Source organism: Pygocentrus nattereri, chromosome 14, assembly GCF_015220715.1.
Source record: "Pygocentrus nattereri isolate fPygNat1 chromosome 14, fPygNat1.pri, whole genome shotgun sequence".
In the NCBI taxonomy this organism is placed as follows: domain Eukaryota; kingdom Metazoa; phylum Chordata; class Actinopteri; order Characiformes; family Serrasalmidae; genus Pygocentrus; species Pygocentrus nattereri.
Window position 1 is genome coordinate 37162897 of NC_051224.1, and position 27874 is coordinate 37190770.

Genomic DNA, 27874 nt, shown 5'->3' on the forward strand with positions numbered 1-27874 from the left:
GAAAGGAACATCGGTGACCGTGTCTTCAGGTAAGAGCCAATTCAGCACAAACAGACGCTGCTCGTCTAAATCAGACCTTTCAAACTCATTAACTTTGTGAAAGAAACGTGAAGTTAAATGGGATATTGGGCAAAACTCAGGAGCTCTGCTGTATGAGCTTATTGTGCGGGCAGTGCGGGGTAGTCCGTCACTGTGACTGGGCTTTTGACTACTGGGGGAAAGGAACGCAGGTCACCGTTTCCTCTGGTAAGTAGGTCCTGTTTATCATTTCTCTGCGTTTGGGCGCATTTTGTGGGTTTTTTTGGGAAAAGCTGACCAACGTTACTCCAACATGCAGTGATACATTTCAGCGCCGGGGTAGGGGGGGCTGTCTAAAGCGAGAGGGAGAAGGTAGACACGGTGTTGGGCAGAATAGCCGTTTTTGCGCAGTGAATTGGTCAGTTTACTCACAGTGATACTTCGACTACTGGGGGAAAGGAACATCGGTGACCGTGTCTTCAGGTAAGAGCCAATTCAGCACAAACAGACGCTGCTCGTCTAAATCATAGCTTTCAAACTCTTTTGTTTTGCGCAATAATTATACAGTTCTATGCGGTATTAGGCAAAACTCAGGAGCTCTGTTGTATGAGCTTATTGTGAGGGTAGTGCGGGGTAGTTTGTCACTGTGACAACGCTTTCGACTACTGGGGAAAAGGAACATCGGTGACCGTGAGTTCAGGTAAGAAGGCACTTTTATTAGAAACAGACGCTAAACGGTAAAATTACTAAAGCGGAATTGTAGAACTTTGCGCCAAAACGCAAAGCTGCAGTCTGGGCTACTTCAGTCCGCGCTACAGCTCTATAGAGCAGTATATTGTGCGGGCAGTGCGGGGTAGTTTATCATTGTGATGACGCTTTCGACTACTGGGGAAAAGGAACATCGGTGACCGTGAGTTCAGGTAAGAAGGCAATTTTATTAGAAACAGACGCTAAACGGTAAAATCACTAAAGCGGAATTGTAGAACTTTGCGTCAAAACGCAAAGCTGCAGTCTGGGCTACTTCAGTCCGCGCTACAGCTCTATAGAGCAGTATATTGTGCGGGCAGTGCGGGGTAGTTTATCATTGTGACTACGCTTTCGCCTACTGGGGGAAAGGAACATCGGTGACCGTGAGTTCAGGTAAGAAATGACCTCAATCGCTGGTCATTCAGTCTTGTCACTCTGCGACTATCGCACTTTAAATAATTCAGCCTAGTTTGTCCGTCTTCGCTTCAAAATGCAGTCAAGATGATGCGTTAAGTTGAAGATCAGTGACGGTTTAAAGTGAACTGCGACTCAAACTACAACTAAGAAACTGAATAATTAGTACATTAAACTATCTCAGTGTCAGCACAGATCAGCATTACAGTCCTCATAAAGATGTTTTTGCATCGCTGGTGTTGTTTATTGTATTTAAAATCCAGACTTGTCTCTCGACCAGAAGCCTCTACTTTAGATATCGCTTTAAATGTCGGTGCGAGTGTAGAATATTTCAACGTTATCGCGTCGTGATCGATGATCCGGCGTTATGGGTCTTTTTGCTCGATGTTCGAGTTGTTGTTTATTACAGTGACGCTGCTTTTGACTACTGGGGGAAAGGAACCTCCGTGACCGTGACCTCAGGTAAGAAATGACCTGATTCGAATCACTTTAAACGCTGATAAATTCGTCTGCGACTATCGCCGTTTAAATATTCGAGCCTAGTTTGTCCGTCTTCGCTTTAAAATGCAGACAAATCGACGCGTTAAGATGAAGATCAGTGGCTGGTGTGCGTTCAACGTGAACTCAAATGACGACTAAAGAAATCAAAGAAACATTATTACATTATTAGGGCAAACTAATCTAAGAATATTAACATCGATCGGCTTCATGAAGACGCTGCTGATATGAATGTATGGGTTTAATATTCTGTCTTCTGTCAGGATCGTTCATAAATCGCTTCTACTGAACTTACAGTGAATGGGAGAGTTATTAGAGTCTAACAGAATATCTGACCTAATCATCTGGATTAATCAGACCGCGATAGATGACCAGTCGTGGTCCAGTGTTTGTGCTGGGTGTTAGAGTAGTGGTCTGTCACTGTGACGGCGCTTTTGACTACTGGGGTAAAGGAACGACGGTCACCGTCTCATCTGGTAAGAAAACATCTGATTCACTCCGTTCAGCAAAAATGTCGATTCATTATTTTATCTTTTTATCCAGGCTGTTGTTCCGTTTAACTGCTGATAGATATTCTATTTTCAAATCGGCGCTAAATCTGAACTGATGAATGAGCGGCAAAGCGAGCGCTAATTTATAATAATATGTAATAATATAATCATTCATTTGATCTGTGCGGATGGGAATGCCGAGGTCTTAATGTCCCACGTTATTAAACAGCACGGAAAAGCAAAAAGAAGATATTCCGATTAATGCCAAAATGAGCGTGACACTTGAGATCGCCTTGACTAGTTTTGTTAAATTGTCAAAATGCTCTAAAAACATATAAGCCGATGCTCAAACATTTGCTCGACGATGGGTCGCAAAATTTCTGCTCTTATGCGAAAAACTTAATCGCGATTTTTTTTTGCCGTACGATTACTGCATTAGCGTACAGACAGAATTAGAAAATTGTTAATCGACTAATCGTATTTGTTTGTTTGACGAAGCCAACATAATATTCGTTGTTTTTAATGCTAGTTCGGTTTTAGTGTCATTTTCATCGACATCCTAATTATGTATTAATACTTTAATAGCTAATTACTATATATATATATATATATGAACGTATGTATAAACTAAGTCGTCATCTATATTTCAAGGAATTGCAATGCATCCGATTGTAATAATATTAATACTAATTCTGCTAACAACAACAATAGTACTACTAGTAATAATAATAACAAGTCCATATGATGTTTTTCGGGGATATTAAAATATAAAACAGTATTATTCGCTGAAAAAAAAGATGGAAAAAGCGCACAACACCTGTTTTTGGAGAAGATAAGCAACTGAAAAATAAAAAGCGCGTGTTATTACAAGATTTCGCAAATGAATACCGACACCATTACACAAACAGTCGCTGAGCTCAGTGTTTATTAGCGATTTCTTTAAATTCTTTGAAGCCAAAGCTGAAACTGCGCTGCGCGTTAGAGTCTGTAGTGAGTGTATCCGCTGTCCGTGCTCCGCAAATCCTTTGCGCTTAATCACTAAAACAAGTCTTTGACTAAATGAGCGCTTCTGTGAAGTTCGATGGTTTAACCGATATTTTTCCCATGTAATTATAAACGTACAGCCCTATCTGGCTTTAAATGAGCTCAACTGAGCGATTCAGAGTGAAGCGGTCATTCAGTGTTGGTCAGGTTGGAATGGCCACTCTGTAAAGTGCTAATCTACTAAAAAAGGTCTGTAATTAAATGAGGTCATATTAATGAATGTGATATTAATCTTCATACAGCGCTGATATTTTTGCACGTGTAAGCTTGTGTGTGTGTGTGTGTGCTGCAACTTTAAAGAGTTAACGCAAGCTATAAATATATAAATGATGTAAAATGTGGATTTCATTGCACTACTGAATTTCTATTTCTTACTTAACAAAAGATTAAACTGTTTTATTCAAATTGCTTATTTATTCAAAGGTGCATCATTTGGGTCTTTTGACTTAAACTTCTAAAACTGCCTTAACTTTGTGAGCAAACGAGCGAAACGTCAACAGAATGAAAGTTTTTTTGCTTTTCGACAAAAGAAATGAAGGTGGTAAAATTGTGTCACTTTGTTGAGTTAAATAACCTTTTTACAGCGTGTAGGAGGGATTTCCATATAAAGCATACTAAAGCGCTGAGTGTGTGTGTGTGTGTGTGTGTGTGTGTGTGTGTGTGTGTGTGTGTGTGTGTGTGTTTCACAGGCGTTCAGACCCCGCCCACCTCTCTCTTCACTGTGTCTGCGTGCACCCCCTCCTCTGATGGCTTCATCACAATCGGCTGTGCCACCAGCGGGTTCTCTCCCCCCGAGCCGCTCAAGTTCTCCTGGACCGGCGACGTCAGCGACGTGCTGCAGTACCCGGCTGTCCAGCAGGGTGGCACCTATACAGCGGTGACCCACGCTCGCGTCAAGGTCGCTGACTGGGAAGCGGAGAAGTCGTTCACCTGCCAGGCGGACTATCCAGGCAGTACAACACCTATTAGCGGCGACGTGAAAAAACCAGTGAAGCCACGTAAGCACACAGCACAGGGGCACAGGGGCACAGGGGACAGCACACCATCAACACCACCACCTCAAACCCAAACTCCTGCTCTAAAATCTTGTGAAACATTGCTGTTTATTTGCAATGTTTCCCACAAGATTCAATAGAAGGAATTATGAATTATGAAACTTACAGTTGTGGGTATTTAATTTATTCCAACCATTAACAAAAAACACACTCACTAATAGGCTCATTCATTTGAGGGAAAACTCTTTATACACAACTATTTATATAAACATAACTATATATATTTATATATATAAAGTGCATCTTTACAGAATGAACAACTTTTTTATTTCCAAACAAGATAAAGAAAACAGAGATATGTAAGATTGACCTACAGTGAAAATGAACTCATATATATTAGTTAACTGAAACTCTGCAAGAACTTAAGCTGACCTGACGTAGGAAAAGGTCCCCTTCCTAAAGAAGAGACAATGGTGACTGAATGAATCTTTTTCTAATGTGTGCAAGGTCTAGGTCTTCAGGTAACTGTCCTCTTTTGGAACAGGGGTTTGAAATGGAGCTCTAAGCCTATGAAGTCGTTACACAAGTCGTGTGACAGGGTGCTGTTATCTGGTTTAGGTTACACCTTACAGAAACATGTATATCGCAGCTGTCGGAACAAAACCTCGTATCTCCAAAACGGTAACTTTACAGAACAAGGAAAAAAACATACCTTACTTTTAACTTGGAACCAGACTTTTTTCCAAGCCATTTTGGGCCACGTGTTTAGTCTGACGCTGACAACTGTGGAGTTATTTTAATTCATCGTGCATCTGCAGTGTGTGTGGTTATAATTGTGGAGTGATTTTAATCCAGTATGAATCTGCACCGTGCGTAGTTTTATACTCTGATAATAACCGTGGAGTGAAAGGTCTTCTGCGAGAAAAGACGTGTCCCTCCGTTTACTTACTCGCTCCACCAGAGAACGGTCAGGAGGGAAGCGTGACCCTGACTTGCTATGTGAAAAACTTCTACCCCAAAGACGTGGTTGTGTATTGGCTTGTTAATGATAAAATACTGAACAGTATAGAGGACGACTCTAAATTTACACACAACATAAAGAGCAACAGACATTTTCAAATTGTCAAAAACTGAAAAACGACAAAAATGGAGATACAAGGTTTTGTTCTGACAACAGCAATATATTAACGTCTTTGAGGCTTGTTGCCCAAACAGGGTCCGTAATACATGCAGTCTGGAGCATTTTAACCACAATCAGGTTCCTATGCTTATGTTGTGGTCTTTCCCTGCCGTCGTTAAAGAAGTCCTGTTCCCTGTTTTCTCTGTCGCTCGTGATTTCCTGCTTTCTGGTTGCCACAGTATCAGACGTGTGCTGTGGCATCAACAGATAGGACTGTATGAACCACGTTAATGTTACCTGTAATTGGCCAGTCAAGTCATGTTATGCAACATTGTGACCTTCATATACTGTGGCAACATGGTTTAGGCCTACTTTCTGCTTGTGACTGCACCACCTGCTGTGCTACCTGCTGCATACATCTCTGTGTTTGTTTGTTTTCCAGCTGTGCCTGTGCAGGCTCCAACTCTGCTTCTAACAGCTCCCATCCAAACGGAATTAGAAACTGGAGTAGCTACCTTCGTCTGTATAGCCAGAAAATTCTCACCTAAAGAACATACATTTAAGTGGATTCGTGGTACTGAGGATGTCACAGCGCAGGCCCAGCCAACAGTTATAACCGAGGAGACAACCAATATTACCGCATACACTGCCATAAGCATTTTGGAAATCTCGGCCAGGGATTGGATGGACATGCTTTTCACACTCAAGTGTGAAGTCACGCATCAGGATAAGACCTTTACCAAAGAGGCTAAATATACACGTACGTATTCTTTCATTTTGTTTTCACCAGTGCTGCTTATATAATTCTTGTAAACTTGGACTTAAATAAATACTCTGTAGTACTCAATTCACTTATGCCATATTTATTCTCATTTAATAAAGTTTTCAACATACATGGGCTGTAATGTATGGAATTTTGACTTTATTTAACTGAGGTTTGAACTTACAAAAGTGGATGAGAAATTACTTTAGTGTGTGCATACTTGTGTGCTTCTTTCCAAATCTTCGATGCCTCTTCCCTTTTCATGCAGCTGGATCAGATGAGGAAACCGAAAAGGTAGAAATCACTCCGCCTTGCATCGAGGACATGCTGGTCCGGGGAGCTGGTGAACTTCAGTGTCATGCTAAGGGACGTCCAGGTTTCAGGGATATCCAGTGGTTGCGTGAAGGTCAGAAAATCACATCTGATGTACATGGGGAAAAAGGCGGTACTTTTCTCACAGCTACTGCTAAAATCGACTACGCTGACTGGAGCAAAGGCACAGTATACACCTGTGAGGTGGAGCACAAATTATTCGCCGAAGTCAAAAAGCCATACACATACAGTAGAAAAAACGGTAGGAATCCTTTTCCTTCTTTACTTTTCTCTTTTATTTGTTCAAGCTCTGTGTGAAGCTATGAAATTACATGCATGTGTGTAGTTTTTACAGTCTGACAATGATAATTGTGGAGTGATTTTAATCCAGTATAAATCTGCACCGTGCGTAGTTTTACACTCTGATAATAACCGTGGAGTGAAAGGTCTTCTGCGATTTGCTGAACCTGCAGTCCTGTTCCAATTCACCTCACACTAATACAATAACGAAACCATCTAACAGATGTTTGTGTCCAGTGATGTGTTGTTATTGTTATTGATTTTTGGTGTAAGGCTGACATCAACAGTCAGACCAGACCATAACCTTTCATTTCAGCCTATATGTAGTAATTCAGGTAATTTTGTAGCTATTTTATCTAAAACTTCAATCCAGTCATACACACCACCCTACCCCTGGAAAACCTGGAAAAATAATCCAGCTCAAATAGGGCTGTATTATGTGGGACTTCTCATTTGAATGACTAGGCTTTCTTTTTTAGCATGATCCGAGTTCTCAACAAAAAAAGTTCTGACCTTCACTGTGATTTCATGTTCTTAGGAGGAGAAAAGACGTGTCCCTCCGTTTACTTACTCGCTCCACCAGAGAACAGTCAGGAGGGAAGCGTGACCCTGACTTGCTATGTGAAAAACTTCTACCCCAAAGACGTGGTTGTGTATTGGCTTGCTAATGATAAAATACTGAACAGTACAGAGGACGACTCTATCGTCTACCAGCACAGAACCTCTTGCCCAATTGAGACTGAAAAAGATCGCCTCTATTCAGTTTACAGCCAGCTGGTTATCAGCTCTGCAGAATGGGAGACAGGGACGGTGTTCAGCTGCTTAGTGTACCATGAGGCCATTAACCCAACCGTCCGCACGATATCCAGATCACTTGACAATGCTTCAGGCAAACCCACCGTAGTGAGCCTCAGCATGAGCGTTCCCTCAACCCCCGGCTGCATAGCATAGTCTTAAAATGTGTCGTCTGCAAGTCATGCTTGTTTATTTTTAGTTTTGTCTTCCTGTTTTTTTGTTTCTTTAAACAATGCCATGTGTTTGTCTTTAAGTGTGTTTGATGCTTGTGTGTTGATGCTTCATGGAAAATGTCAGATGAAATATTACACATTTTAAAAATTATAATAAAAAGAATATTCAGCATACTGTATGTCCTGTGTAGTACGTAAATGCTGCTTTGCGCTCTCGTAGACTTGACCAAAACAGTACTGTTGCATGGTTTAATGCTTTGTAGCATTATATATTATTTCATCATTCTTCCATCTCCAAAAGGACCAGCACTGATAGCTACTTTCATATATTTGACCAAAAGTGACCAGCGCAGTACTCAAAAATAGCAGAGCAGTTCTAAAAGGCAAGAGAAGACGTAAATGATCAAGAAAAAGTCACCTTCACTAAATCTTATCCTAATTTGCTCTAATTCGTGTCCAATCTGTTCTCAGTCCCACTGAATCAAGGCAAACAGACAAATACACTCTTTAATATGAGATGACGTGCAACGCATTCAATAAAACTGAGCTACATCGTAAGAATGCTTCAAAGCTGAAGAGATTTGTCCCTGCATGTTGACAAAGTGTGTGTCTGTGTTCGTGTGTCATTCGTCAAGCTTCTGTTTGATGAACATTTAAACGCTCAGTGTCCCATCTGTGCTCTGTCCAGCATTAATCACTAATTCCATAACATAGTAATAATGTAATAATGCTGGTTTCTGGTCAATGTGGAAAAGATATTTTCCATAATGTCTCTGAACAACAGCTTAACAACTCAGGGTCACCTTTTTCCTTTTCATTAATATACACAATCTTTAATATATAATAATAATAATACCACATTCCCAAATATTTCTAAAATGGTAACTCGTCCAGGAGAAATCTGGAACCAGAACATAGCTCAGAAGATATCAACCACACACACACACACACACACACACACACACACACACACACACACACACAAATATATATCTATATCTATATATCTATATCTATACTTTTAATGTAAGTCAATGGATCCAGACGTTTTTACAAGTCATTTCGGGCCATTTTTTTGTTTATTGATTATACACATATAACATACAGTGTAAAGAAAACAGGAACATTGAACATTTTATATATATATATATATATATATATATATATATATATATATATATATATATATATATACAGAGAGAGAGAGAGAGACAGATAGACAGACAGACAGGTAGATAGTAGAGAACAAAAACCACACTCTATTTTTGCTGATTGTGTAATTTTTGCTGTAAAAATATACAATATTAAAGATAATATACCTTTACTTTCGCACAGGTCACACTTTATGTTTCTTTTTCTCAATTCACCAAATAAAAAGTAACTGCATTAAAAAGAAAATTATATCTACATAATACTGTGCAAAAGTATTAGATAAACATAAATACAGTAAAACCTTAAGGAATTTATTGTTCTCATAAAAGTAGCTGGTATCTTGTGAGCTGGTCAGACAGACAGCTTGGTTCCAATTTTCTTCTCGACCCCTGCAGATGTATAAATGTATCTGTGTATGTGTGTGTGTGCCTGCAGTCCAAATATCTGAGTTGAAAATGTAGGATTTCTTCATGAAAACCTGAAAATAAACAGTAGAATAAATTTGATTTTTTAGTCTTATCTCTTCCATTGAAGCTTTGTTCAGAAAACTCTAAGACAGACATAACAAATACTAAGAAATTCTGAAACTTGTGAAATTGTGTCACGATTGGCCCCTCCCAGTCCTGTCCATATGCTCCTGGTGTTTCCTTCCCAGTCCTGTCCATGTGCTTCCTTTTGGTTTTTAGTCCTGCCTCCTCGTTTCATGACTCCACCCCTGATTGTCTGCGCCTGTCCCTCATTTACCCTTATGTATTTAAGCCCTGTGTTTTCCCCTGTCTGGTTACTGGTCTTTGTTTGAACTGTTGGGATGTTTGATCGTGCTGATTGTTTATTGTTTGATTCTGGTTTGTCTGTCATGTCTGCCCCCCAATCATTCCGTGTTGGCTCTATGACCCTGGACCGTTTAGACGATGACCCTGGATCTGCCCTTACTAAAAGTCACTTATCTCAGCGTATGCGTCCGACTCCTCGCCCCCCCACCCGTTACAAATTGCACAGATTCTACTTTTCATTCTTTAATATGCTGATAATTTGTAGTCGTAGTTTGCAAAATAGAAGCATTTTCATTACCAAAGCGTGAGCGCCCTGTGGTCAATGGTTTTTTGTTTCTCTAAATGAAAATAACACATCTGCTACAGACAACACACTTAAACATGACATTGGTCTGCACATTTTAATGCATAATTTCTATTTCTACTTGCTGATTTTAAGAGTTCAAAAAAAAAAACATAGAATATAAAATGTCCTTTTGCACAGGCCAAATGTTATGCTTCCCCCCCATGTTAAAATCAGCTAACCAAGTACTTGTGCATCTATACAGGGTGAATTTGTTTTCACTTCAAAAAAACATGTCGTGTCCAATCTCTCAACAACAAAAATTACATTCATCTAAATTTAGCTACTAATAAATTTACTTCATCTCTATAAGTAGAGCTATGTGCAGACATTTGGGCACTGCTGGTTAAATTAAATGTTCTGTTCATGTTCTAAGCAAAACTAAGAATAGAAAAATGCACATTTTAGTGCACAATTAATTTGAATATTTTTGGGGAAAAACATTTCTGCGCAGAAATGATGATACCTTTAAAATGTCCATTTCCAATATGCCGAACGCAAATAAAACCTAAACTGAGCATTAACGTAATAGATGGTAGTAACCTCAATATTCAGTGTGTACACTTTTTTTCCGCCACAGAATGCCTGATGAAAGAGCTGTTCTGGAAAGAGGCCAATGAGACAAATTTGTCAGTGGAGACAGAAGACAGTAATATGGAGAGCACTGCCTTAACATTTGTCTTTCTCTTCCTCATCACCCTGATCTACTGCATTGGTGCCACTCTTGTGAAGGTGAGTTCAAAATATGGCAATACGCTAACCTGCTACATAACACTGACATAACAATGCCATAAACATATCACAGCAGATGTCACATTCTGTCATTACAGATTTTGTTCAGTAATGTAAGAGTGTTGTGTTACTGTTATCTGAAATGGCATGACAGATGCAATAACATTATGATGTTATGTCACAAGCCAATTTTTGGTAGACATACTGTACACTTAAAAAAGTCTGGCCAGACAAAACCTGTTAAATAACAGTTAAAATATGTTATGGTAAAAGTCTGTAAATTTGCATCCATTTAATTCTTTGGAAATACTGGTTTGACTACTCCATAAAAAAGCTTCATCAGCTCAGCTTACAAAAAAACAGCAAAAATAAATTTGATGGCAACAGTTTTATTAATACAAGTGTATTTAGGTTGAATAAAAACAAGTGTTTATTTAGGTTTAATAAAAACAAGTGTTTATAAATGTTGAATAAAAACAAGTGTTTATTTAGGTTGAATTAAAACAAGTTTTTATTTAGGTTTAATAAAAACAAGTGTTTATTTAGGTTGAATAAATACAAGTTTTTATTTAGGTTTAATAAAAACAAGTGTTTGTTTAGGTTGAATAAAAACAAGTTTTTATTTAGGTTTAATAAAAACAAGTGTTTATTTAGGTTGAATAAAAACAAGTGTTTGTTTAGGTTGAATAAAAACAAGTTTTTATTTAGGTTGAATAAAAACAAGTGTTTATTTAGGTTGAATAAAAACAAGTTTTTATTTAGGTTGAATAAAAACAAGTGTTTATTTAGGTTGAATAAAAACAAGTGTTTGTTTAGGTTGAATACTAGTAGTTTATTGACTTATCGCCACATAAATTAATTTGACTGAGCAACAAACCACTTTTTACGGTGTAGTTATTCTCAAATACAGTATTTTACAATAACCGTAACAACCATTGAAATACATCACTGTGAAATTGAGTTTTTTGTTAATTTACATTATATTTATGAAAATTAACTGCAGTGCTGAAATACAGTACAAGTATAGTTTATTTACATGCATTTAACCTTAAAAAGGGGGTTGACACTTAAATTTTCTTTGTAAAAAACAGTACTTTGACATCGAAAAAAACTCCAGACAGCATATGATATCTGCCATGATATGTCTATAGCATGGTTTCTGTCAAAGTTATTTAGTTTGAAGAAAATCCAGCACAGTTTTGAAGTATATGTGATGTGATGCTATGCACTGGGCACATTTACATTAAAAATATGACATCATGTGAAGGAATTCACTTATTACATTTTCAGAGAGCTTTGCACTATAAACATTGCGTATACATTGTGATCTAACTAGTGTAAAATTATGATTCCAGGTGAACTGATTATTGGGTGCAAGGATGGAAACATCTCCCTCATCAAACTTACTTTCTGTCACTTTCTATGTTTTCTACGTTTTATATCTGTAAATACCCTTAAGTCCTGCTTTTACTGTAATAACTTTGTTATAATTATACACAAATAAATGTTCAATGTTTTGAGCGAAAAAAAAAAACTGTATTCTGTATCTCAAAATTTAATTAAAATAAAATTCAGCGTGAACATAGCCTGAGTTAAATGTCTTGTTTTATTAGTGAAATGTGTAAGAGGCATTCACCCATGTTGGAAACAAGTCACTGACCATGAAAAACAACTGTTACATAACTAATTACATACATGCATGCAAATACAGCACCTCTTCCTGCGCAGGTGTGCTGTACTCTGTCTCAGGGACACAGCTGGCCTCTCACTTCTGCTTTTTGGGTGCTATTTCAGTCCTCTTATTGCCTAACATTGCTATTCACTGTGCGCTGTGCTCGCTGAAGCCTGTCCTGCACTCCTTCCTCTCTCCACCACAACCCGAAACCCGAAAAAAAGGCTGCACCCTAAAAATAACGGACGCACCCAACCACTAACGTAAGATTTAATTTGTATCTCGGTGATGTAGCGAACACTAACCACTGCTTCACATCAGATTTGAAATGTAAATGTTATTAAGTGAGCACCAGTGATGTGTTTCAAGTATATTTTATTTAATTATATTACTTGCTATTATTACAACTTTTCAAAACAGCTGCATGTGAACAGATGTGAACATTCAGAATGGTTTATTGTGAAGAAACTCAGATTTCTTTATAGTGGTAATGATGTCTACAATGTCTACGACACAACTATAGCCATTATATTTACCATCCAAAACCACCAGTGAGTCTTCTCAGTTTTTATGTGTGGTGTTTAGAATGGTGAATCTGAAATAAACAGGTTTTCTTTGGGGATTATTTTGCTGTCCAATGCCCTGCGTGTGTTCATAGGTTTTTACATTCACTAAGAAGGTCACTTTGTTGCTGCACAGCTACAGAAACACTGCAGAAACATCTTTAAATAAACTCATTCCACTAAAACATCAAAAGTAATGTTGTAATAACAGGAATAATTTGCTCTGTGTTTGTTTTGCACTATTATTAGTTTATTATTCTGGCTGATAACAAACAACTCTGTAAAAAGTGGAACAGGGCAGTTCAGTTGGGCTGTTTTTGAGGTTTCAACTAATAAAAATATTTAAAATCGTTTAAATTTAAATTTAAAATATTCATTTTGTACTTCTAAACTAAAAATTTACTTTGCATTGTTTCATTAAAAGTTCAAACCCAATGCCAATAAAGTGGGAACAGTAGGTTAAATACACATAGAAACAGAAAGCAGTAGTTTGTGAACTGTCTTTTACAGCTATTTACTTTAAAACAGCACTAAGAAGAGACATTAAATATTTTATCTCATGAGCTTTATAGATTTTTTGTGCATGTGCTAATTTCAAAGTTAATGCCTGCAACACAGTTAAAAAAGATAAGACAGAACAACGTAAGGCTGGGAAGTTGTGAAATGATCATAAGGATGGGTCGAGATTTGCCACCACGCTTGAGGGGATAGTCCAACAGCTTAAGAACAACAGTCCGCACCGCATCATTACAAGGAATTTAGGGACTGATTGATCTACAATCAATAACAATATCAATAATCAAATAATAAACATCCATATAAATATCAATAATCAAAGATACTGAGAATCCAGAGAAATTTTGTGTGTAAGAGGCACATTAGAAGACCCTCACATTAGAAGCCAACATACTTCTGTAATAAAAGTAACCACATGGACTTGGGACTACTTCTGAAAACCCATGTCAGTAAACAGTTTGTCGCTGCAGCTGTAAACAAGTTAAAAATCTACTAGGCCAAGCAACATATCAACAACTTCCAGAAACGCCACAGATTTCTCTGGTCTAAAGTTAATCTGAGACAGACAGAGACAAAGTGGAAAATATATATCTCTATAACCATTATAATTATTTGGGTTTAGCAAATTGATACGCAGAGTTCATATTAGTTTCATATGTTCATATTAGTTTCTGGGATTAAGTGTAAGTATATGTAAGTGTTTGTAAGCTTACTGCAGTTTGAGCTACAGAAATACAGCTTTGTTAAAGGCTGAAACTGGTGAGAAGTGAACAGAAGAATCCACTAAATGCATTCTGTACTAAAGCAAGGATAAAAGTACTCATGCTTTCCAAAGAGTGTTATTGTACTAACTGTGTGGAGAGTTTTGAAAAAGCAAACTAAAATACTTGTTAGCAATAAAATTGATTTTATCTCAAGTCTAGAAACAATGTCTGACGCATCACGATGTATTTAAATGTGTTTCATGTATTAAGGTTGTGAAGTTTGTGAAGGTTCTTTTAGAGGCATTAAACTCCTCAGACATCTGGTTCCTACCAGCATCGTTGTTGGGATGTCTCTCTAGAACTGGGCATTTCACATCAAACCATTCTGAATGACTTTGTTTACATTTCAGACATTTTTATTATATAATATGGAAAGAGTTTTGGAAATTTACAGTACTGCTTCAGTGATGTGATTTTTGTTCTCACTGTTTATAGCTGCGGTTGTAGTGGAGCCCAACATCACTGTGCTGAGTAAAGAAGATGAAAACAGCATTACGCTCTTCTGCTTGCTGGATGGTTTTTCTCCTGACATAAAAAAAGCAATGTGGTTCGTGGATATGAAGGAATTGCCTACAACAGAGAGAACTTTAAAAAGTCAAGGTCAGAAAGAAGGAAAAACAGTAGAGATCTTCACTCACATTAGTGAATTACACATTGGTGCAGATCAGCTGGAGAACGATATGGAGTACACCTGTCAGGCAAGCCACAATTCCAAAAACTATACTGCAACCTGGAGCTACTGCAAAGGTAAGCACTCAGCAGCGATCAACAAAACCCACAAAAAAACATATACAACATATACAGCACAATAAGCACTGCGGCAAAAAAAGTGTAAACAGCTGACGTAGCTGGCAGCAGCAGGGTGATGTGTGTGTAGCTGCCGCTAGCCGGGGAGCTAATATACGCTCTAGGCTTGTCTTGTCTAGGGCAAACAATAAAAACTCAAACATCAAAATAATAATAGTCTCCTGAATGACTGCAACCAGAGACTGGTTCTCTATTGTGTAATATATTGTGTTGCACGCAACTTTGAATTCTGAACTGCTAAATTGCGCCAAAAATATGTTACACACAACTTAAAACCTGCAACTAGTTGCATTAAAGGTGTATTTGTCAAGATTCAAGATACTCAAGCTCCAGTAGTTTAGTAGCTGAACTATAACAGTACTGGATCCGCCTCCCCTTCCCGTCCATCATCACAAAGAATGCCGGTGAATTGCGGATTGCGCGTTTGCTACCATTACCAAGGATTCTCCTGACTTCACTAGCAATGAAGCAGGCTGTTTATTAAGATTATCACCTTACTCTGACGTTAAGCTATCTTCAGATGAGATCAAAATACTTGATAAACCCTACACTTCAATACTGCACACTGAGTGTGATCCTTTTTCATAGGTTAAACAGCAATTTCACAAGATGTTAATAACAGTGAATATCACGGCTATGAGCTAGTTTATCTCAAGGTGGTTGAGCTTGCTTTCAGTAACCTAGCTTAAAGATGTAAGCATCAAAAAAAGCTAAGCTATAGTGCTGTCCTCCCCCCAGTAAATTATTGATATATTCTATTTGGCTTGACTCTACAATGATATATGATTATATACCAATACATTTCACATTCAAATTTACATGTAAAGTTTGAGCACAGCAGTTAAATGACCTAAAAATGCTTAATTTGGGGTGAACTAACAGAAACTAATATCAATATCATCAATAATAAATCTGTAAAAGCAAATTCTACAATTGGACTAGATATGAATCTAACTTTTGCTAACATGCTGAAGCAAGCTAACATTAACGATATCTAAGAAGAAAAGCATGGGGCAAAAGAATAACAGAACATGCAAACATTCTCCTAAGAACCCTGGCCACATAAATGTCAATATGTGTAAATCAACAGATAAAAAAATAAATCCATTGCCACTTTTTGTGAGAAATGTATGCTTTTTAAAACTTTTGGAACATTTTATTACTTTGAACAAAAATAACATCACAAACACGATACTCTACATCCAAGCAGGAAGCACCGACATGAAGCCTTAAGAGTCACCACAAGCCTTTTAGCAGAACACAAATAATGGTCAGTCAGTTTTAGAATGACCTCTATTCATAATTACTTTTGATGAAGGGTTTCAAAATAAAACGTCAGCCAGATTGATCACAGACCATTAAGTCCCCTATTACCTGTCATTTTGCTTCATTAAAAACAATATCTTGTGTTAATTTAATCTTCTTGATTTTTTTTTTTTAGTTTTTATTTAATTACATGACTTTAAAAAGAAAAGTAATACAAAAGTACTGGGAAATAATCAGATTACATTACTTTGAAATAGTAATCCACTGTGTTATGTTACAGATTATAATGTGTAATATGTAATAAGTAATATGTACTGAAATACACTTTTAAAGTAACCCTCTAAACCCTGTATGGGGCAAATAAAACCCCATAAAGCTACAAACTTCTGACTGGACTTTATAATTCTCTTGGATTCTCAGCTCGTCCATCAGCCAAACCACTGATACATCTGAAGAAACCTCATCTCTCTGATCCGTCGCTACAGCCAAGTGCACTAGTAACAGCTTCTTGTGTTGTTGAAGCTGCGCCAAACTCCAAAGTTTCATGGCTTTTGGATGAAAAGGAGAACAAAAACACCAGTACAGAGAAAAAAAACCAACAACCCAGCAGGAGCACTGAGCTCACTGTTAGCAACCTGACTCTGTCAGCAACAGACTGGGAGCAACATCACAAAATAACATGCAGGGTTAAACAGCCATGTGATGAGAAACCTGAAGAGAAAACTGTTGACATTATAGGTAAGCATTTTAGAAAATCTTCCCAATTACACCATTAAACGTATCCATAGATGTTGGTGGTGCTTCCTCATGCCTGCAGTTCTTCTGCATGTTTAGTGTAACAAGGAGCGAGGAGGTGGACACATACGCTGAGATAAGCGACTTTTATTGAGGGTAAATCCAGGATCGTGGTCATGACAGTCCAGGTTCTAAGATCCAACATGGATAGAATGAGGGACAGACATAACAAAATACAACCAAACAAACAAATCCAAACTATACAAACAGCACGTCAAAACAAGCTTACAAACAAACAACAATTCAAACAAAGACCAGCAAACACAAGGGGCAAACACAGGGCTTAAATACAAAACAAGGATATCGAGGGACATGTGGAAACACAGCTGGGAACAATCAGGGAACAAAACAAGGGGCCGGACTGGGGATCAAAACAGAAAACAAGTGGACTAGACCAAAACACAAACACGAACACATGGACAGGACAGAGAGGGGCCAATCATGACATTTAGTGGAAAATGCATTGATACACTGTCCTAAATGTAGATTTGGAAACGTTAAAATTGATTGTAATATTATTCCATGCGGTATACGCTCATTTTTCAGTCAAAGTGAAATTCTCAAGATTCTTTCAAACATAAAATTCAAAAACAAAAAAATCTCAATATTGTGTAAATATGTCAGATTCCCACTCCTAATGTATGATTAGGATGAAATGTTTTCCTGTTCCTCAGAGTTTGGGGTGAAAACTCCTATAGTGGAGATCCGGAGGCCTCTTGCAAAAGACAAACTGGAGGAAGATGCTGTTCTGGAATGCTCCGCGAGAGATGTTCCCTCTGGTGAGCTTTCTGTCTCCTTCCAGGTCAATCAAACTTCACTAGCTCCATCTCAGTATGTGGATCTGCCCAAAGGCCACCACTCTCTGACCATAAGCATCACTGTTCCTACCGAACACCACAAGAAAGCTACCAACTTCAGCTGTAAGGTTCAACAAAGCCCTTCCAAGCATTGGACATCAAAAAACACTGCAAATATCTTTGGTGAGGAATGTTTCAGTCTCAGCACATTTTCCACGCTGTTCAAACAGAATATATACTTTAGATCTCATTTAAATGACAGTTTTAAAAAAATTAATTTTACATACTTTTTATCCTAAATGTACTTTTTTACCCTAAATGTAGTCAATCAACTACGACTAAGACAGCTTCCGTTACTCGTCAGCTGCATTAGCCCCATGATTTTAGCGCAATAAAGAAGAACGATTCAGATATTAAATGTCTTAGGTGACTACATTTTGGAGTAATGAGGGAAACTGTACATTTATGTTTTCACCAAACTATTGTATTTAAGATATTTAAGCCAGAATCTCCTTCTTGGTTTTTAATCCTAAACATTTGAGCTTCTGTCCAGGTGACCCTTCTGTGGAACTCTTATTGGATCCCAGTGTGAGGAAATCAGGACTACAGAAACTTTTGTGTACTGGAACTGGATTTAAACCAAAGATCACATGGCTTACCAACTCTGGAAATAGAACTGATAACTCTAGTAAAGCCACGATGCAAGCGGATGGACGCATGAAAGTGTTCAGTGAGATGGATGTGTTGCTGGAAGAGTGGAACGAAGGGAAGGAATTTACCTGCTCTGTCAATGATCTTCAGGAAACAACCCAGAAGAAAATCAGTGACTGTGCAGGTAATAAAAACACTAATTAGAGGACTACTCTTAAAAATAAAGGTTCCTAAATGGTGATGGGTTTGGATATATAGTTCTAGGGAGAACATTTAATGGGTATAAAACCTTTATTAATTGATAACATGATGTGGAGGTTCTTCACACTCACACTGTTCTCATTTAGAATAAGGGTTCCATGTACTGCTTCAGGAAGTTTGCTTTAAATTCTTTAGGTTCTTCTATGACATCACTCCTAGAACCAAATTTACTCAATTGTCCACTTTCTTAAATCAGTGGTGGACTTTATACTTTATACTTCTGACTGGACTTTATAATTCTCTTGGATTCTCAGCTCATCTATCAGCCAAACCACTGATACATCTGGAGAAACCTCATCTCTCTGATCCGTCGCTACAGCCAAGTGCACTAGTAACAGCTTCTTGTGTTGTTGAAGCTGCGCCAAACTCCAAAGTTTCATGGCTTTTGGATGAAAAGGAGAACAAAAACACCAGTACAGAGAAAAAAAACCAACAACCCAGCAGGAGCACTGAGCTCACTGTTAGCAACCTGACTCTGTCAGCAACAGACTGGGAGCAACATCACAAAATAACATGCAGGGTTAAACAGCCATGTGATGAGAAACCTGAAGAGAAAACTGTTGACATTATAGGTAAGCATTTTAGGAAATCTTCCCAATTACACCATTAAACGTATCCATAGATGTTGGTGGTGCTTCCTCATGCCTGCAGTTCTTCTGCATGTTTAGTGTAACAAGGAGCGAGGAGGTGGACACATACGCTGAGATAAGCGACTTTTATTGAGGGTAAATCCAGGATCGTGGTCATGACAGTCCAGGTTCAAAGATCCAACATGGATAGAATGAGGGACAGACATAACAAAATACAACCAAACAAACAAATCCAAACTATACAAACAGCACGTCAAAACAAGCTTACAAACAAACAACAATTCAAACAAAGACCAGCAAACACAAGGGGCAAACACAGGGCTTAAATACAAAACAAGGATAGCGAGGGACAGGTGGAAACACAGGTGGGAACAATCAGGGGCGGCGTCACAAAACAAGGGGCCGGACTGGGGATCAAAACAGAAAACAAGTGGACTAGACCAAAACACAAACACAAACACATGGACAGGACAGAGAGGGGCCAATCATGACATTTAGTGGAAAATGCATTGATACACTGTCCTAAATGTAGATTTGGAAACGTTAAAATTGATTGTAATATTATTCCATGCGGTATACGCTCATTTTTCAGTCAAAGTGAAATTCTCAAGATTCTTTCAAACATAAAATTCAAAAACAAAAAAATCTCAATATTGTGTAAATATGTCAGATTCCCACTCCTAATGTATGATTAGGATGAAATGTTTTCCTGTTCCTCAGAGTTTGGGGTGAAAACTCCTATAGTGGAGATCCGGAGGCCTCTTGCAAAAGACAAACTGGAGGAAGATGCTGTTCTGGAATGCTCCGCGAGAGATGTTCCCTCTGGTGAGCTTTCTGTCTCCTTCCAGGTCAATCAAACTTCACTAGCTCCATCTCAGTATGTGGATCTGCCCAAAGGCCAGCACTCTCTGACCATAAGCATCACTGTTCCTACCGAACACCACAAGAAAGCTACCAACTTCAGCTGTAAGGTTCAACAAAGCCCTTCCAAGCACTGGACATCACAAACCACTGGAAATATCTTTGGTGAGGAATGTTTCAGTCTCAGCACATTTTCCACGCTGTTCAAACAGATTATATACTTTAGATCTCATTTAAATGACAGTTTTAAAAAAATTAATTTTACATACTTTTTATCCTAAATGTACTTTTTTACCCTAAATGTAGTCAATCAACTACGACTAAGACAGCTTCCGTTACTCGTCAGCTGCATTAGCCCCATGATTTTAGCGCAATAAAGAAGAACGATTCAGATATTAAATGTCTTAGGTGACTACATTTTGGAGTAATGAGGGAAACTGTACATTTATGTTTTCACCAAACTATTGTATTTAAGATATTTAAGCCAGAATCTCCTTCTTGGTTTTTAATCCTAAACATTTGAGCTTCTGTCCAGGTGGCCCTTCTGTGGAACTCTTATTGGTTCCCAGTGTGAAGAAATCAGGACTACAGAAACTTTTGTGTACTGGAACTGGATTTAAACCAAAGATCACATGGCTTACCAACTCTGGAAATAGAACTGATAACTCTAGTAAAGCCACGATGCAAGCGGATGGACGCATGAAAGTGTTCAGTGAGATGGATGTGTTGCTGGAAGAGTGGAACGAAGGGAAGGAATTTACCTGCTCTGTCAATGATCTTCAGGAAACAACCCAGGAGAAAATCAGTGATTGTGCAGGTAATAAAAAGACTAATTAGAGGACTACACTCTTAAAAATAAAGGTTCCTAAATGGTGATGGGTTTGGATATATAGTTCTAGGGAGAACATTTAATGGGTATAAAACCTTTATTAATTGATAACATGAAGTGGAGGTTCTTCACACTCACACTGTTGTCATTTAGAATAAGGGTTCCGTGTACTGCTTCAGGAAGTTTGCTTTAAATTCTTTAGGTTCTTCTATGACATCACTCCTAGAACCAAGTTTACTCAATTGTCCACTTTCTTAAATCAGTGGTCACCAACCCTCTCAGTGGAGGTCTCCTTTCCTGCAAAGTTCAGGTCCAAACGTCATCTAGCATACTGCCAATCCCCTTTCTAATGGATCTGATCCAGCCAATCAAGGACTTCTGAAGAAGTCAATGACTTGGAACAAGTTTGGTTGGACGTAGACTCAGCAGGAAGATAGGGCATCCCAGGATGAGGGTTGGCGACCACTGGCCTGGATGTATTCGATCAGCCATGACATCTGTGGAGTCCAATTTTTGCTTCTTTAGTTTATAACTGGAGCTGCAAGACTAATGTTGCTATTAAACGCTAAAACTTAGTTCCTGTACAAATACACTAACACCTTTTCTCAACCCACTCAAACTGCATCCAGGTCACCCAAGCTTGTCAATGTGGTTGAGGGCACAGTATGACTTACTGTGAACTACAAAACTAACAAAGCCTTGCGTGACTGAAACCTGTGAGCAGCCAGTTTAGACAACAGAGTCTTAAGATGTGGACGAGGTTTGAATGGGTTCAGAGAAGTTTTGTCAGCTTTTTCGGTTACTTAGCTCTAGTGTTTGTTAGAATTCAGTTTCCCAAAAAGCCCAGATTATTTGTTGGTGATGTTAGCCTCGCAACTCTTGCCTAATCAACTACATAGAGGGTAAGTGGGGAATCATAACTTATTTGATATTTCTTTAATATACTTTTATATATTGTACTCTTCCTGGTGTAAACCAGATGTTTAAATATCTGTACTTCCTTCTGCTAATATTATCTCTTTGTCTCACAGTGACTGCACCTTCCGCTCCGTTGGCGCAGGTATACCTGTTGGGTCCTTCACTCAGTGACATGAGGTCAGCTGATCATGTGCCTCTGACCTGTCTGGTTATTGGTCACAGGGTCACGGACTTCTCTATTGCTTGGAAAGTAAAAAAGGTCGTACAGTCTCAAGGTATAACAACAGGACCCCCTAAAGACCACTCTAATGGCACCCAGAGTGTACAGAGTATTCTGAGGTTATCAGCCTCAACATGGAATGAACATGCTGAGGTCTCCTGTGAAGTAAACCATCGGTGCTCCAACAAAACACAGGATCACAACATTATAAAAGTCAGAGGCAAGTGCTCACATCAAAAAGGATCTTAAAAGAATCTAATCTGTATCTGTAGCATGCAGTTAATTACCACAAGCAATCATTTCATAACCTCACTTTACAGTGACATGTACACATACTTAATGATAACGAAAGAGTCATAAATGAGGGAAAGAGATTGAAGTAACAAAAGAAGCCTGTATTTAGTCACACTATCTACAGCAACAGAGTGGAATGGATTTAGCCAGAAGCAAGTGACGTGTCATTTATGCAGAACCCTGCAGCTATTGTTTCGTTTTTTTTAAGATTTTTTTTATTCAGAATCATTTTATGTTTTTGCTTATTTTGGAAACATAAGTTAAAGAACATTTAACATTTATGCAATTTTAGAGGCTACAAGCCCCTTCCAATCAATCATGAAACGTAGCTGTCAGAATCCGTTAAGTATCATGATTTTTGTTTTATAGTATACATTTTTCACTAGTGCCATATTTTTGTTTAGAAAATGAACAGGAATTTCCATTATTTGCATACAAGCGTTCTGATCAATGAACACGCCTTGAAGTGTGACATAATCAAAGAACAGCAATGTGGACCCTGGGATGCCCTACAACACCCCAACGAAAAGTTTTGCATGTCATAATTATTTGTATTTTTCCACCTAGTTTGACATCTTGACAAAGCATTTCTTGACGTTATCCAACAGGATGACAGTAACATTCTTTCTCTTCGCCATGTTTCACCATGTGTCACATATGTGTACATGAGTAAACATGGTGACGAGAAAGTGGCACGCTGCTGTAGTAGACAGAACAACGAAGTAGAGGAAAGCTTCAGTGAACAGTGGAAACAGTAGCCGACTTTTGAAGATTTATGTAATGTTCTTGACACATTTGTTGCCTCAGTTTCTCTCTGAAGGATAGACAGCCCACAGACTCAGGAACAGGACCACACAAAACTGCCAGCATCACACATAGCACTTCTGATTGATATTGATATATGAATCATACATCTGATTGAGTACAACTTTATGACACTATGATTGCCTGATCTGAAGGAGTGATCACTGTGAAAGAAAAAACATTCTGTAATCTGATCCAGGAACAGCACCTGTACTGTTAAAAAAGCTGGAATTTCAGGTTCACCTTATATTAAAGTGACATATTTCAAACCATTTATTCACAAAATTCAGGAACGACCTACTGGCTTTCTTTCAAGTTTTCTGTTCTTTTTTAAGTAAAGACAAATCTATTATTCATGCTAGCAAAGTGTTGGACCAGTTGACTAGTCAACTAATAAATCCAGTAGTTGGCGCTGTGAGCAGCAGTCAACTACTTGAAAACAGTGCCTGAAATAAAGTGGTGGTAAAAACTGCAGTGAAGTGGCTGGACAAGAGAACAGAAATCGCTTTTTTATCCTAAACCCAGAGCCCAAAGTACTTTATTACAGTGGAAATACTACGCAAAGTGAAACCAATTCCAGGCTCACAAGCCAGACTGGAGAGATTTTGTGAACCACTTTCCCTGACATATCAAAGGGCCATATGACTGACCTGCAAAACATCAGGTTACAGAATGTTTACCTTTTTAAATAGAATATCATGAATGTTTCATGGTTCACCAATAAGTCTATATCTTGCTTTGAAGTGTGATGAGGAGATGCAACTGCTTGCCACTAGCATTTCGCTTCATAAACAATTGTTTGTTTCCAATCGTACAGACAGATCAGGGCCAGTTTAAAATCTTAGTGAGAGAGTTTTTGAAAGCCGTGGTGATTTTTAGCCTACAGATTACATCAGTAATACAGAAGAAGTTCTCTGTACTTCTGTACACAGAGTGCCTAAGACTGAAATTTACTCAACTACCACAAAACATCTTCTGCAGGGTTCAGTTCACACCTCAAACTGCAGCATCTTCTGCTGGAACCAGCCCCTATGAAGAAGCTACTAACAAAATACTTTCACAGATGTCCAGAAAACACACAGTTTTTCAAACCATGATAATGAGGACTACTCAACTAATCAACTATTTTTTTCTAATTAGTAGTACAATAGTAAAAAATGAAGTCATGCAACACTTAGCGATAACCAAGTGTAACAAGTGTGATTAGGTTGAAAAAAGCTGGAATATATCTCATGTAATCTTGCAATAATTTAATTTTTTCATGTTATTAAAAGCCTTAAGCTATAGACCTACAGCTGACTAATTAAAATATTTACCTCCTCATTCTAAGCTCTTCTATTTGATTTGTACACACAGAAACCAAACTCCCAACTGTCCAAATTCTCAGGCCCAGTAACACTGACCTGTATGCTTCCCATAACTCCACTCTTCTCTGCCTGATCACTGGGTTCTATCCTGCTGATATCTCCGTCCACTGGGAGCTGGATCAGAAGAGGCTGGATGTGTCTCGCTTCACTAATAGTCCTGTGGGCCCTCATTCTGCTGGCCAAGATTTCTCCATGCACAGCGCACTGACATTACTAGCATCAGCGCACGAGCATGGGACATTTTCCTGCGTAATCAACCATCAGTCATCCCTAACCCCAATCATCAGCAAGCTGGTCAACTTATATGGTGAGTAACATGGAAACATCCCAGTCAGGGGTGTAAATCTCTGACCCTAAAACAATTCGATTTGATCGTGATTCTTCAGGAAACAGCTTAATGCAACCACTGTTGGATTTGGTTCAGGACTATTAAGTAAGGAAATGTGTTCAAAGTATTGTGAAATTTCAAATGTTACCAAAATTGACCATTTCCAACATTCTGACAAGCCCCGCCTCTTTTAGATGTCCATCAAACTTTTAGCTCAAGTAGTATCCACAGCACTAGGATCCATAGCACTTCTCATAATGAGAAGCACAAACTTTTTTTTTGTGAAAGTTTGGCCTAAATGTAGGTGGAAACATAGACTTATTGGAATGAGAACAATGTGGCCCTTATTTATCCACACATTCGATTGCCTTTCAAGCTTCTGCCATGCAAACCTCTTCGCATCTGACTCCTGAGGCTTTCATATGAGGTGGAAACAAGCAGAGATTTTAGCACAAACAATAATCAGCTTGGAGGTGTAAAATCAAGTACCAGCTTACATTTACAGTATTTGGCAGACGCTCTTATCCAGAGCGACTTACAATTTGACTATTGTTACACAGGTAGGCGAAGGCAGTGTTATTAATCTTGCCCAAGGACCCTTATTGGTATAGTGTAGGGTGTTTGCCCAGGTGGGGATTGAACCCCAGTCAACAGCATAGAAGCCAGAGATCTTACCCACTACACTAACCAACCACCAGGTTACACAAATAAGCCATATTTAGCTAAATAGGGCCTGATGGGAAATTCAGTGTTAAAAGCCAGCTGCAAGCCCTGTCTTCTGAAAGGCCACCAGGATCTGTATATACCTGCCAGGTGATGCATGTTACTGGCATTATGAATTGCAGGTAATTATGCTCCAAAAACAGCCCTTTTTTGATTTAATCATTTTGATGATGTAATAAAAAACAGATATTGGCTTATTCAGCCTACAACAGTTGAGCCACGCCGACTCACACTGTTATAAGGAGTGTTTAACTGCATTTTTCATTTCATTTTTCCTACAGAAATTACTGAACAGAGTATATACTTCAACGAGAACATGTCTGAAACCACCACAGAGGACATGGCTGCAGAAACCTGGAACATGACGTGTGCCTTCATCGCACTCTTCCTCATCGCTCTGATTTACGGATTCTCAGTCACTCTGGTCAGAGTGAAGGTGGAGTGATCAGATTGAGTGATGCAGTCGGAAATTCAGTAACGTATTAATGCTGTGAAGAAGGCTCTCTGAATCTCTGAATGAAATGAAAAAAAAAAAAAAAAAGGAAATCAATGCGCTCACCACTAAATGCTGTAAATGGAGGTTTCGCTCCAAGGCTTAGCCTGCTTTGTTCACTCTCAAGCCTGTTACCTTTCGCTGAGTGTGTTTATCATTTTTATCATTACTGTTATATTCAAAATATTCAAAACTAAATACACGGATGTACTCCTTTCTATTCTGTTGTCTACAGTAATTATATCTAACAAAAATAAGTATCATTACAATACTACTCTTTTAACTTTACTATAAGCAAGTATCATTATTAAGTGAATTGTTTAAAAGCATTTACTGTGAATATGCAAGGTGCTCTCATTTCCAACAATCAATTTCAAACAAATGTTTGTATCAAAAATCTTGTGAATTGTGTATTAACAAATAAATTGTAATTGGTATTGTAATTGATTATTGTTGAATTTGCTTACTGATGCAAACAAGGTAAATACATATACACACATATTATATTTCTTTGGTTGGTCAACGAAGCCAACAGCTATATGTTTAAAACGTGCTTCCTGCGCCCTCTGGTGGCGGAGGCGCATTGAGCAACGATTTAAGCTTTTCATCCACAATTTTTCATATGAGAAACTACTTTTGAACTAGTACATCTGTTATCAGCACAGTAAAAAACATGATCCTTGACTTTAACACAAGCAGGGATTATTATTATTTTAGCATGTAAAACTAATGTTGAAATTGTAATTATTGCATATTATATATATATATATATATATATATATATACACACACACACACACACACACACACACACATATATATATATATATATATATATATATATATATATATATATATAATCAAATAACAATTATATCACATTGTTACAGACCATTTCACAGTGCACATAACCATTTAAGCATGAAATGGTTCTATATACAACACATGGTTCTAAATAAAACCGTTGCCTTTATTACAGAACCCTTGAAGAACCATCTTTTTAAGTGTGTGGGCTTCATAAATATGACACATCTATAAATCTGCACTGAGTGCTGAAAAGGACACAGTCCTCGGGTTATCTCACTCTTCATACAAACATTTGTCCTTCACTCTTCAGACTTTGGGGTAATGTTGGCTGAGTTGGTCATAAAAGCTCGCATCAGCGTCTTTTAGCTCAGGATGCAGAAAACAGCTGGCGTTAGCATTAGCTAGGTAGCCCGTCATTTTAGAGCTTAACGGCTGAGCTATTAGCCTTTTAGCTGAGTTAGCTAACAGTAAGTATTTTAGCCGAACAAAACTCACCAGTTATCGTGACGGTTTCCAGTTTCCATATACAGTTTGTTCATTCATCCTAATATCAACAGACGATAACTAATAAAATCGGCAGCACGTTAAAAATTATCTTTACCTCAGAGAAGCTGTGGAGGCCTTGATAGCGGCTTTCCTTTCCGTGGCGTTCCGCGCTTTTTTGCTCCGTTGCTATGGGAACCTGAGCCGGAGAATTTTCCAGAAGTTCTAGCCAAACCGAGAACCGGGCCATAGTCTAACAAGTTGTGCTATCCGCCCAGCCAGTATGTTCATATCGTTACTATGGGGTAGTAACTTGTGTTTTTAATTTTAATTCAGCCTTATTTCAAGTATTTTGGACAATCTGTTGTGTTGTCCAGTATTACTACTCAAGACAA

The 27874-nt window shown here is 38.2% G+C and overlaps 1 protein-coding gene across 1 annotated transcript; it reads left to right on the forward strand.

Annotated features, from left to right (window-relative positions):
• Positions 1 to 137: 137 nt before the first annotated feature.
• LOC108442092 lies at positions 138 to 26254 on the forward strand. Its single transcript, XM_037544625.1, has 17 exons — positions 138 to 246; positions 3902 to 4210; positions 5770 to 6087; positions 6359 to 6664; positions 7241 to 7652; positions 8455 to 8468; positions 10519 to 10670; positions 14617 to 14932; positions 16679 to 16996; positions 17728 to 18033; positions 18404 to 18685; positions 19017 to 19334; positions 20073 to 20378; positions 20749 to 21030; positions 22074 to 22400; positions 24635 to 24952; positions 25978 to 26254. The coding sequence occupies exons 1-17, from the start codon at positions 153 to 155 to the stop codon at positions 26139 to 26141; spliced, it is 4542 nt and encodes a 1513-aa protein (XP_037400522.1). The 5' UTR covers positions 138 to 152; the 3' UTR covers positions 26142 to 26254.
• The last annotated feature ends 1620 nt before the right edge of the window (positions 26255 to 27874 follow it).

What these genes read in the sequence shown, in the direction of transcription:
- LOC108442092 (XM_037544625.1), top strand. Translation starts at nt 153, where the DNA reads ATGAGCTTATTGTGCGGGCAGTGCGGGGTAGTCCGTCACTGTGACTGG. An exon ending in GAAAAAACCAGTGAAGCCAC is followed by an intron (nt 4,211 to 5,769) that starts GTAAGCACACAG and finishes TTTGTTTTCCAG; the next exon opens with CTGTGCCTGTGCAGGCTCCA. An exon ending in GAAAATCAGTGATTGTGCAG is followed by an intron (nt 21,031 to 22,073) that starts GTAATAAAAAGA and finishes TTTGTCTCACAG; the next exon opens with TGACTGCACCTTCCGCTCCG.